This window comes from Pezoporus wallicus, unplaced genomic scaffold (genome assembly GCF_028554395.1).
Source record: "Pezoporus wallicus isolate ANWC-B61680 ecotype Strahan unplaced genomic scaffold, APGP_CSIRO_Pwel_v1 contig_8047, whole genome shotgun sequence".
NCBI classification, from domain to species: domain Eukaryota; kingdom Metazoa; phylum Chordata; class Aves; order Psittaciformes; family Psittacidae; genus Pezoporus; species Pezoporus wallicus.
In genome coordinates, this window is record NW_026639548.1 from 4,611,974 (window position 1) to 4,623,999 (window position 12,026).

Sequence of the window (12,026 nt, forward strand, 5' to 3'; positions counted from 1 at the left end):
CAAACTTTGCCCTCTCCAACACCTCTGTCACTCCAATGCCTTTCACAGAGTCGCCTGACTTTAGCTGAGAGCACATTTTGGCCACAGGGGTTTGACGACAATGGGAATCTGAATTAATGTGCCCAGCCAGAATGGGAGCTCAAGAGGTATAAAAGCCTCAGAATCCAGGAGGTTCATGCATCTGCAATTAAAATATTTAAATGGCTGGCTGCATTAAAATTTATAAAGTAGAGTTTATTTCCTACAGAGCTTAGAGAAAATGCCTCCAGAAGTTTGCCATTTTCTCCCAACAGCAGTTACTTATGACTGCATTTGCCTTTGTTGAGCCTGGACTGAGTTGTTTACCCTGTGCATCTCTTAGTATAAAATATTGAGTTTATCCTAAGCAGTATCGTGGCTAATGATTGCTTCCCAGGACTGGGATCCATGCCCTTTGCATTTCTGCTCTCAGAGCAGCCAAATGCTAAGCCATAGAATTGTTTTCTTCCTCGGAAGCAGCAGCTGGTCCCTTGGAAGACACCATAAGCATCTCTGCCGAGATCTGTGTAATTGCACATGTCGGCATGGTCTGTTCTTAACGTATCCTCTCCCAGACAAAACACTGTTTTCTCAAGCTGGCTTTGAAGACTGTGTGTGTTTAAAAATAGCTTCAGGAAGACACACACATATATTTTGCTATAAACTGTGTACAATGTGTACTGTGTACAGAATATTAATTCTTCAATATGTGAGTTTGTGAGACTGCCTCTTTGGCATCGTTATTGCTATACATGGAGCTGGTTTGTGTGCAAATATGATTCTAGACCCGAAGTTTCGTTTTGGCACAATCATAAAACAACATAGATTTCAACCTGTTGCTGTGTAACAAGAACACTTTCTAAGATAAATGCAGTCAGATATTTTTAAGATAACATGCAGCAAGGCTGAGCTACTCTTTTCTGAGCATCCTTTGTCTGCGTATGAAACTAATTAGCACAATCCAGTGACCTGAATGTCAGAACCTCTGATACTTCGGAAAAAGGCACAATCCTTAATTCAACAGCTGACATATTGTGGAGAGATCTGCCACACTCTCCTGCCAATCTCCCATGACTCATAAAGATGAAGTTTGTATGGGGGCAAAGAGGGTGTTATTTGGGCCAAAATAACTAGAAATCATAAGAAGCTCTAATTCAAAAGTTTGATGAGTTGCAACCAACTCAGGGATATTTAATTATTGCTCTAACTTAGACATACCTCTCTACAGCTGCAAAAGACAGGATGGCACAATATTCAACAGGCTTCTTGCCAGTAAGTCCCACTAGGCCAAGAGGATCCTTACCACCACAGTAGCCCTACTGAGACAGAGACCAGCAGCTTCACAAAGAAGGTCCGGCTTAAACCAGAAGTAAACCAGAACTTCTTGGTCCCAAGCAGGATCCTCACCTCCTAAACACTCCTTCTGTTCAGCTGAGGAATACTTCACTGCCATAAACCTCTTGCCTCTGCCATGCATCAGGGAAGTCATTATTTCAGGGGCTTTGCAATGGACTGTGGAGTCCACTACCTCAGCTCCCAGAGATGGAGAGGAAGCTGACAGCGACTTGAGGTTGTTAACAGCTGATTTCATGAAGCTGATGACACAGACTCACTGGCACTAATCAAGTGGGATTAAAAGGACAGCATGGACAGGGATGCAGACTCACCACGTGAAACAGTCACACTTCAAAAGCTTTCTAGTTGATCAGCTGTCTGCCACAGCCCCAACCCCTCCCCTGCCCTGGGGCGCGATGGAGTGGTGGTTAAGCCTCCAGGGATTTCGGCAGCATTTGGCTGCACTGAAGGAAAAGACAACTTAAAAACTAAGATCTAGTTCAAAATGACTTGTGGACTATAGCAACTGGCACTAAAGTAAGTCCATCACATAAACAAATAGAGAGTATTTAAGCCGCTTCCAGAAAGAGTTTGGACTCCTAAAGCGAGTTAATTTCTGCGCAAGTGACCACAAAATAAAGCTTATGGATAATACAGGGATAAGGTACTCAAAAAGATGATAGATGGAGGAGTAAGATTAGCGGCACTTTCTGTACAAGTACATTACATTCTTGATCACATACTTTAATGGGGAAGCAGCTGCAGAACTTGTGAATTACAGGCTCTGGCTTTGTTTTCAGAGCTCCTTCATAAATAGTTGCAGTTAACAACCCCAGGCAGGCACTTCCTTCTGTAAGTTGTCCTAAAATATGCTGTGAGTCTGCAGCAAGGAACTGTTCCCAAAAATTTAGTATCATCTAAACTGGAGAACCGCAGTATCCCTCCCTTTCCCTAGGTTTTATTTTCCTCATGGATCCTTGCAGGAGTTCCTGGGCTGAGGTTTGAGAACACTGTGCTCAAAGTACTTGAATAAGGTCCTCAGTCACCCACCTGCTTTTTGTCTGGAAGAGGGAAGAAACTTCCTCAGATTCAATCTATTTCAGCTATTACCTTTCCTACCTTTCCTACGCTATTTTTACTGCACATTAGATAAAGCCTAGCTGGTTGCTGCTAGGAAAATTAGGGCTTCTATTGTTTTAACATTAATTATAGAGAGTTCAAGGCAAGGTTTGTGTTAGAAAAGTAGGAGGTATGGTTTGAATTTTACTTTCATTATAATTAGACAGGAAATTATGAAAAGGTGAAGAATAATTCATTGAAGTGCTTTCCTCTAGCAAGCGAACATGAAAAGTGCATTCTCGTGCAGGGCGAGTTCATGGTGTTTTATCGAAGCACCATTGTTCTTAATGTATGCCCTTGCCTGGGCACAATGAGACTCTTCTATTGCACTTTATGTGTGGGTGGAAATGGGCAGGATGAGGCCCTCTGACTCTTGTCTGTTCAATTGAGGGCCCTTTCTTTTACCAAAAAATGAGGCTAAATTAGCCCACGGTGTACCTCCATGGAAGCCATTTGAATTACTGCCCAGATTAACTTGAACCACCAGTCAATTTGCGGGTAACTTGCAAGAGACAGGAAAACATGACTAATCTAAGAATGAATTCACTGGGCAGCTGTCCCCCTTTCATCTGCGCACCACTGAGAGAAACATTTGGACTAAGAAGCTGTCCTCATAATTTCCTCACTTGATGCTGCTTTGTGGGTGATGTTTGTGACCACCATGTGACTACAGCATTTTCAGAATGGTTCTTCATGTGAGATTAATGTGGTTCAGGTTTTTAAAGGCACTTTCGCAGGGAGGAAAAAGGAGTGCACGGATCTTGTTTGAGATTCTGAGCAGCCGTAAAGATTGACTGTGCCAAAGCCCCTCAGGTTAGACTTCCCCCTGTAATAAACCATCTCAAGGTGTTCCCTCCGTCATGAATGTTGGTCTAACTCTTTTACTTCCCTCTATCTATGGCTCAAAAGCCACTGGGGAGGCAAGCAAAACCCACTGTAACAGGCCAGCACAACTTGAGCAGTGCTTACACTTCCTGGCAGGATGGATCAGCAAAGGTGGGCCTTGTGATGGTAAAACTGCTTTAATCTTTTTCCTCAAGGCTTTTTTCCCCTACCCGTGAAGACTGAGGCCCCACGGTTCAGCATACATGTAGAAAGGTTCATCCCACCACACCTACACATCCTTTATCTCTCAGTGCATTGCCCATTACTAAAGTAGCTGAATAATTTCTCAATAAATTCCATCAAGTTTCCACCACTATTTTCCTTTCAGCTCCACAACCCTGCTTAGCTTTGATTTGCAGGAAAAGTGGGGAGACTGGGAGAGAAGTCCTTCAAGTGAGTCTGTAGCAAAAGACCACTGAAGTTAATGAGACTCTAGTGGAGATAAGGATTTTGTCCATTCAGAGTCAACAGCAGCTTCAGAAACTACATAAGGCAGGCCAAGGCTGGAAAAAGGATGTTATTTCTCCACCTTGTTTGCAGATAAGGAAGAAACATTCCAAGAGGAATGAGTGATTTACCCACAGTCGCACAGGAAATCAGCAAGAGATATGGAAATCAATGCTGAGAAGCAGTTCAGTGCTTTAATCATAAACCCAATCTTTTCCCTCAAATGCCAACAGCGTTCAATGTTCCTTTTCAATAATGGAATAAGCAAAAGAGTTTCACTCACTTACAGGAATGTTTCCATCAAAATATTTTAGAGGGCAGCCTGTCAAAATGGTTGGTCAGTATTGAGAGCTGTGTCCAACTGCAGCGATCAGCAATTGTAGGGACCAGGGTATGTAGCTGAACTGAGTTTATTTGTGAGATCCCTTTGAGGATCGAGTCATGCTAAGGTCAGAAAATGCAAGGTCAAAAAGCATGAGATGAGGTTTTATGTTTACCACTAATTAGGTAGGCTTTGAAAAGCATGCACTGAAATACTTTCTTGCTGGGAAGCTATTAAACTGCTCCGCTGAGGAAATACACAGCTTAGAATTAGGAAGGATTCCCATCTCTTGCCTACAGATAAATCACTCAGACATCCTCTACCTATTTGACCACCTCTGAGTAATATTTGTATCAGTGTGACATCTAGGTAACTGCCTGTGGAAGCACGTTCTGTATAAACACATACCAGCCTGGGCCAAAGTCTGTTTTTATTTAAACTGGCTACGAATCATTGTGTCTTAATTGAAAATAATGGTGTTACAGCAGTGATCAAAGAATTGTCTCATTAATTGTCTGCTAAATCATCAGCTATTAAACAGAAATAAAAGGTTAAGAATGCAACACTCTGTTCTGCCCAAAAGAATATGAATATCTCTGCAATTACAAAGAAACAATAAAGGCAGAATTAGCAGCGAAAAGAAGGTTAAGATTAGGCAATTACATCCAAAATGCCTGACAACTCCTATTAGAGGGTTTAGCAGTATGACCTATATAGAAATGGCAACACAAATTTGGAAGCAAAGTCAATACTGATTTTAGCAAAGGGGCTCGTAAACGGAATACTCATTTTGCTGACAAAAATATAGGCGCATAAGCTCTGGACTAAATCTTACCTCAGGTAATTAATGGTTATGGATTCAATCCTGCAACCAATACATGTATTTCAAGTAAAAAAAAAAAAGGATACCTGAGTGGTATTCAGTCTGATAGCACCTCTCAGTAATTTGTGATTGAAATCCATTATAGGCATAATGTGATTTTCACAAAAATAACACTACTCCCATTTTATATCACCAGGACGATGCAAAATAAACTCAGTGAAGACCACAGTCAGACCTCTTCATTAGGTCAATATATTAGAAAGTTGCGTACCAGCTCTGGGAAAGAATACCAGAGCCATTCTCTCCTTTCTGTCAGCGATTTGATACCCAAATAATTTACACAGGAGCCAAACGAAGCCCTGATTTGTACCAACTTACGCACTACCAAAGCCAAAACGAATTAAAGTGCAAATCTTGTAAAGCCTGGGCAGAATTTTGGCCTGTGTTTTGGTCTGTGCTCCATTAGATCACTGAAAGGAATGGGAGGATGCTCATCAGCTTGAAGGTGCTTTGGAGCAGATCTAATTCCACCCGGATACACAACCCGTTTTGAAAAAGCAAGAGAGGATGATGGTCAAAGACAAGAGCTTTCCTTTCCTGAAGTGTATAAATCCACAACCACAACTAGAAATCTTGTCTCTGCTCACAGAGGTCACGTCAAGCCTTGTGTAGTTGCCAGCTTCATACCTTTGAAATCTGGGAACCATAACAACCAGAACTGCTGACTGAACCAAATGGACCTTAAACAGGCAGGTTTTTGAAATGCAACATCTCCCTAATGTTGTCTGCAGATAGCAATTTTATTAGTGAAGAGAGAATAGGAGTATTTTCCCTTATCTTTTCCTATCTTGCTCAGTCCAGTATTCTCTAACTATGTTAAGCCCAAGGAAAATTAATAGAAAGAAAAGCTTAGATCTGGATCTGGTTTTCTGAAGTGCACAGAAAAGACAGGCTCAGCAATATGTTGATGATATATAACTTGGTGCCAGAGTTCATAATATGAACAATTCATTGTTCTTATTTATCAACTGATAAATAACAGCCATTAATCAAATAATAGCTCTACAGTGCACAGCAAAAAAGAATAGCAAAATTTATCAGGAGAGTCTTTTCCTTTGACAACTAAGAGAGTCATAAACAGTCATTCATGTTCCTTCTGGTAAGGACAAAATCTGGTTTACAGGAAAAGAAATTGTGATTTTATTTTTTTTCTTTCCCTACCTGATATATACGGGAAAATACAAAATCACAAGCCAGAGACTCAAAAAACCTATTCCATTACTGGCTGAGGCTAAACATTGGAACAGTCACTTCCATGAAAAGGGAGTATCACACTAATGTCCTTTGTAAAACACTCTGAGGCCTGAAAAACACCAAGCACTGTAACTGAGCCCCAAGCTATCATCTTGTCTGAGGATACAACACCACACATGCCTCTTCTCAATAATCTGAATTTTATTTATTATTCCCCTTCATGATAAATGGAGCTAAATCTTAATGAAACAAGTCAGAAGCGAGCAGGGATTGACTCACTTAGGCTTTTGCCCAAACCCACCCTGCCCCTCCTATTGCTACCTAGGATTCAAAGGGTGGCATCTTTCACCTACCTACAGGTCTCTGAAAGAGGAAATACCTACAAAGTTACAGTAGCTCTGTAATCTCTTTAACTGCAAAGTAATATCTTTGTTGTTGAAGCTAAAATGCAATGAAATTTTGTTTGGTTTAGAGAATGAAATTTATACCAAAAATTGGTAACAAGCTTATTCAGAGTTGTCACAAGGTGCATTTTTTGTTCCAGCACATCATCTGCAAAATAAATAGCTCTGCAGTCTGCAATTCCTTAGCCAGCTAAAGAACATGGAAATTTATCTGACAAAGTACAAGCTATCTATTAGGACCTTTGCAGCCTTATCTACAAAGAGGTTATAATAATAGGTTAGAAGCACACAGGTACAGGATGCGGGTTTCAAATCCAATCTGAAGAGAAAGAAGCACTCAGGTCTGGAGAACACTCACACAGAACACAATTGGTAGCTAGAATATGGGGAGAAAGTGGTTTCTTGAAAGCTACAGAGACAATTTATTGTAAGAACTACAGGTTACAGGATTACTGTGTAAAAAGGGTGACCACACTACCCTATTTTTATAGCATTTATATATAAAATATACTGTATTTTCCTGGAATTGAGACAAAGAAACTATCTTTCTAGGACTACCCTACGAAACATATACATATATACATACATATATAATGACAAAAAAAGCCCACCCCTACAGAATTCATTGTAGTCAATTCTTAAGTTTATTTCATTAAGTTAAATCTCATGGATTAAGATCAGCCCTGAGGAGAAAGACTTGGAGGTGTTGCTTGACAAGAAGCTCAGCATGAGCCCAAGCCAACTATATCCTGGGCTGCAACAAAAGGAGAGTGACCAGCCGGTCAAGGGAGGTGATTCTCCCCCTCTACTTCACTGTAGTGATATCCCCCCAGCAGTCCTGCATCCAGTGCTTAAAGGGGCTGACAAGAAAGTTGGAAAGGGATTTTTGACAAAGGCCTGTAGGGACAGGCCAAGAGGGAATGGCTTTAAGCTGACAGAGGTCAGTTTACATCAGAGAGATCTAGATTAGACACTAGGCAGAAGCTCTTCTCTGTGAGGGTGTTGAGGCGCTGGCACAGGGTGCCCAGAGAGGCTGTGGCTGCCCCATCCCTGGCAGTGTTCGAGGCCAGGTTGGACACAGGGGCTTGGAGCAAACTGCTCTAATGGAAGGTGTCCGTGCCCGTGGCAGGGGTTGGAACTGGATGAGCTTTAAGGCCCCTTCCAACCCAAAATGCTCTGTGATTTAAAACATGAAAAAAACACCCCCAAACCAGGTAATGAAACAAATAAACCTATTAAAAAAGTTCAAAAGTACCTCTTTTATGCCTAAAAATAATGAGCTAAAAGGGAAAGCCATGCAATGGTGTCAGAAGTCACACAGTCAGTGTCTTGCTAAAGTCATGTTATGCTATTTTCATCTCAATGGCAGGGAGTGAGAACCAGTTAAGCTTATTATTAAAAAACGCCAAGCCACAACATTGATTAAAAGCTCCCAGATCTCATTCAAAGAATGTTTGCAATATGATTGTTATTTTCTGTTCTCTGTCATACTCCTCCCAGACATTTGGTACCATTCAGTATCTTTACTTGTAAGAAATTACTGAGTGGAAAGCAGTCAGAAGCATTGCTGTACACTGTTACAATATACTGCATCATTATTATTAAATAATGGATGTAAAAAGGCCACACAAGAACAAAGACCCCAGTGTGGGGAGTTGACTTTTCCCAAGTGGAATGTATCAGACAACACGTTCTTTCTCATCAGCGCTGGCTGGCCAGCCAAAGAAAGACCAGTAATGCACTTTCAGCAACCCTCTCCCTCTCTCCCAGATGGAACACACCAGCAAAAACGGCTCCAGTTGATGGAAACACGCTAACCCTGCATAACCTCTGGAGATTGCTCTCCTCTTTGCACCATGGAAACAATGCGCCACATCAGAAACAGCCATGATTGTAGAACAACCAGTTGATGCGAGGTCCCTAATGTGGGCTAAGTCCCAACACAGTGATGGCGGAGCAGAAAAGTGTGAAAACTCTGTTCTCCACCCCATATGGGTGCCTTACCTTTATGACGTCTTCATCAGCTGACCTGCACTCAGTGAAGTTTGAAACATCGACCACGGACCCGTCCTCCTGCACAGCAACCACCTTGACTGGTACAGACACCGTTTTGCCTGTCAGAATGGCCGTGTTGAGGACTTCCGTGTCCTGTAAGCACACACAAAAATGAAGAATGGGACTTAGAGAAGCATAAAAGCATGAAAATGCCACAGAGCTCAGACTGACACACTAACACCCTGCCTCTCACAGAGGTGCAGAGAGCAGAGGTGCAACCCTTCCTTGCACACACTCTTTGAGGTCCCTGCCGTCAATGGTCTGAGAACTTCCTAAGCCAGAAGTTGCACCTGTACCATCAAGGTCTGTTTTTGACAAACACGGATTGATTCTTTTTAAGCCCGCTTTCAGGTCTGGCCGCTATAGCAATAAAGTGTGTAACACAGTTACACATGAAGGCACATCTACAGCTTGGCAGAACCACAGTGTGATTCATGTATGACCTTCAGAGGGTGCCAGCATCTCTGCCCGCCCCTTGGCCCCAGATCATACCAGTGATGTGAGAGGTGATTATCAAGCATTACAATAACGGCATTTCTTCCTCACTGTTACAGCTATCATTGCTGCAAGTTGACCATTTTCCCTTTTTGGGCTATAAATACATGATGGGAAAAACTATGCATGACGTTGGGTATTACAAACTAAGCAATGCAATCTACATACTTGGGTTTTTTCTGGTCTTTCCCTATCAAAATCCCACCTAGAGATGTTTCACCGCATTTATCTCTAATCCTGATGAATTCTCAGTGCTGGCATTCTAATGACTCCATTAGAGTCATTCCTCTGCTGCAGTTTGATTAATTACTCCAAATGAGTTGCTACAGAGGTCCCTGCCTTGCAGCATAAGCAGGTATGGAGGTTGGAGGGGAACAGCCTTCAAAGGCCTACGAGCAGCTTGTCTCTGATTAAGCAGTGCTTCTGTCAGGCCTACAACTGGACACACACATGTGGGGCAAGGAACAACCTCTGCTTTCACAGAGATTCAGTTTGGCCTTTTCAAAAAGCCTGCAATAGGAAATGCTGCTTTGAATCAATCAACTTTTCATTTTTCAACTTCCATAAAACTAATTGCTTGCCAGCTGGGGGGAAAAACTAAAGTTGCTTCAAAATAATCTAACTTTAAATTCCATTATTAGAATTGGTGGAAGAAGAAATTGATTTTAGTGAAAAACTTGACGGCAGCTTGCACAGGGAGATGCATTCACTATCATTTGCTTCTGTCAGCTAGCTAGACTGATAGAAAATAATGGGCATTGACCACAAGCTTAGGACAGCTGGAGAAGACCAATAAACACTTGCAATGTATTATTAATCAATAGTCGGAAAGGTCTACAAAAAGCACCCTGAATTAAATGAGTTGAAATACTAATAACACTAGTGCCAGCTAACTAATAGAGTCTGCTAGAGCTTTATAGGCATTCATGTTCCAGAAAAGCATTTAAGCATGTACTCAAGTCCACCTCTGTTCAGAACAGCACTAAAAAGTATGTACTCAGCTTGACACTTGGACTTCAATGTGATTTAAACATTTAAGTGTTGTCCTGAATAGAGATGCTTTTCTAAGTAGTACCTCACAAAATAAATATACTGTCTTTGTTCTGTTCTCTGTGAGGAACAAACCAGATGTTTTACACATTAAATGCCTGTCTAGGTTTTTTTATGCTGAATGGGCTTATTTATAACCAGCTGCCAACCATGAAGGAGGGACACCGGGAAAGAGAGAGGTATGTGACGAAAGGGGAAGTGTTAAAGAACAACTCTAAAAGCTTTACAAAGGCTGAGGTTTGAACAAAACTAAGAGGAAAATGCAGTGCCAGGTGAAAGAAAACAATTAGATGTATTTCGGGTGGAAAGAGGTTGTAGAAGACAAGGAGAAACTGAGGGTGCTTCATCCACAAATATGCCAGAGAAGAGGTAGGCAGATTCCAGCAAAACAACAGCAAACATCCTATGGGATTTATGAATCCTAAGCCATCATAGAATCAAGGAACAGTTTGGGCTGGAAGGACCTTAAAGCTCATCCAGTTCCAAACCCCCCTCCACAAGCAAGGACATCTTCCACTAGACCAGGTTGCTCCAAGTCCTGTCCAACCTGGCCTTGAACACTGCCAGGGATGGGGCAGCCAGCCAACCCAATATAAACATACACCATATATATGATGAAGACACAGTGGCTTCTGCGTCAAAACACTCTCAAGAAGCAGTTTACCAGTGTGCTATTTCTAAACCATTCTTCCACAACCGATAGTCTCTTTCAGTGCACCAGATGAAATAGGCTTTTTGCCAACGTCACGAACAACGAACATGCAACTAATTCCACTCCCAGCCCCACTCTCTGTTAGCACAGCCATGTAACATGGCAGTGGAAGCCAGCGCTTGCATGCAATTACAGACATTAAGGGTGGAGGGGTTCCCTGGAGATCATCTGGTCTGATCCAAAGGCCTAGTGAGTCAATACATGAAAGGATTCTTTTGACTTCAGTGGACTTGGAAACAGGTTCTCAACAGGCCTGAACTGTTGAACACCTTGTGTTGACCCTCGTGTGACAAAGAGTAAGCACACCCGTTAGCCTCCTTTTAGCTCTCAGTGCTGCTTCACTACCAAGCTGAAGTCAAACTCTGATGCTGTGAGGGATAATGCAAAGTTTATAATGACATTTGCATTCCTTTTGTAAACTCCCTGTGAAGATGAGCATGAGATAAAAGGACTCAGAAGATGCTTCACAACCCTGCTATTTGTGTGTGCTCTGAAACATGCCCATCCTACTCTTGACTCTGAGCTGAACCTTCCCTCCTTCCCATTGTGAACAGGTACCCACTGTACTAATTAGCTGGTGCTGTTTCACAAAAACTGCACTTCATTGGTAAGCAATTCTATTATATAAATCAGTATTTCAGATGCCTGATGCCTGCATCGAGTGTTACACAAGTATAATAGGCTGCATAAAGACCTTTTGAAGAGCTGGCTATTTACAGGCTGAAAAAATATATTTCCTCTAAGGAAGAAATATGAAGGCAGAACTGAAGTAATTGACTGTCCATTCCATTTATAAAGATTTTTTTTTTTAGTGCATCTTCATCAGGTAATAGCATTTCATCTAAATTCTGTTAGGTTTGGTTTATCTTTCCAGGGTATTTCTCACTGCAGAAGAAAAGGCTTACTGAATTTAAGATACCTGTACTGGTTATTACTAACAGCATCTAAAATGTAGAGAGGGTAATAACGTTGATTTACAGAGGCAGGTGCTCCCAAGTGGCACAGCATCAGTGAAACACCTGGAACAATACCCAGGGACACCAACCAGCACAAACTGCACTGCCAAGTCCCAGGTGAAAATCCGGGAATCCCTTCCTATTTCTTTAC

The 12,026-nt window shown here is 41.8% G+C and overlaps 1 protein-coding gene across 3 annotated transcripts in view; it reads right to left on the bottom strand.

The window, feature by feature from the left end:
- Positions 1-12,026, bottom strand: part of TMEM132B (transmembrane protein 132B) — a 233,907-nt gene that overhangs the window by 29,283 nt on the left and 192,598 nt on the right. For all 3 annotated transcript variants that reach the window (XM_057414845.1, XM_057414847.1, XM_057414846.1), the window contains one exon: positions 8,612-8,755. In XM_057414845.1, coding sequence (XP_057270828.1) covers positions 8,612-8,755 — 144 coding nt within the window. The remainder of the gene's footprint in view (positions 1-8,611; positions 8,756-12,026) is intronic.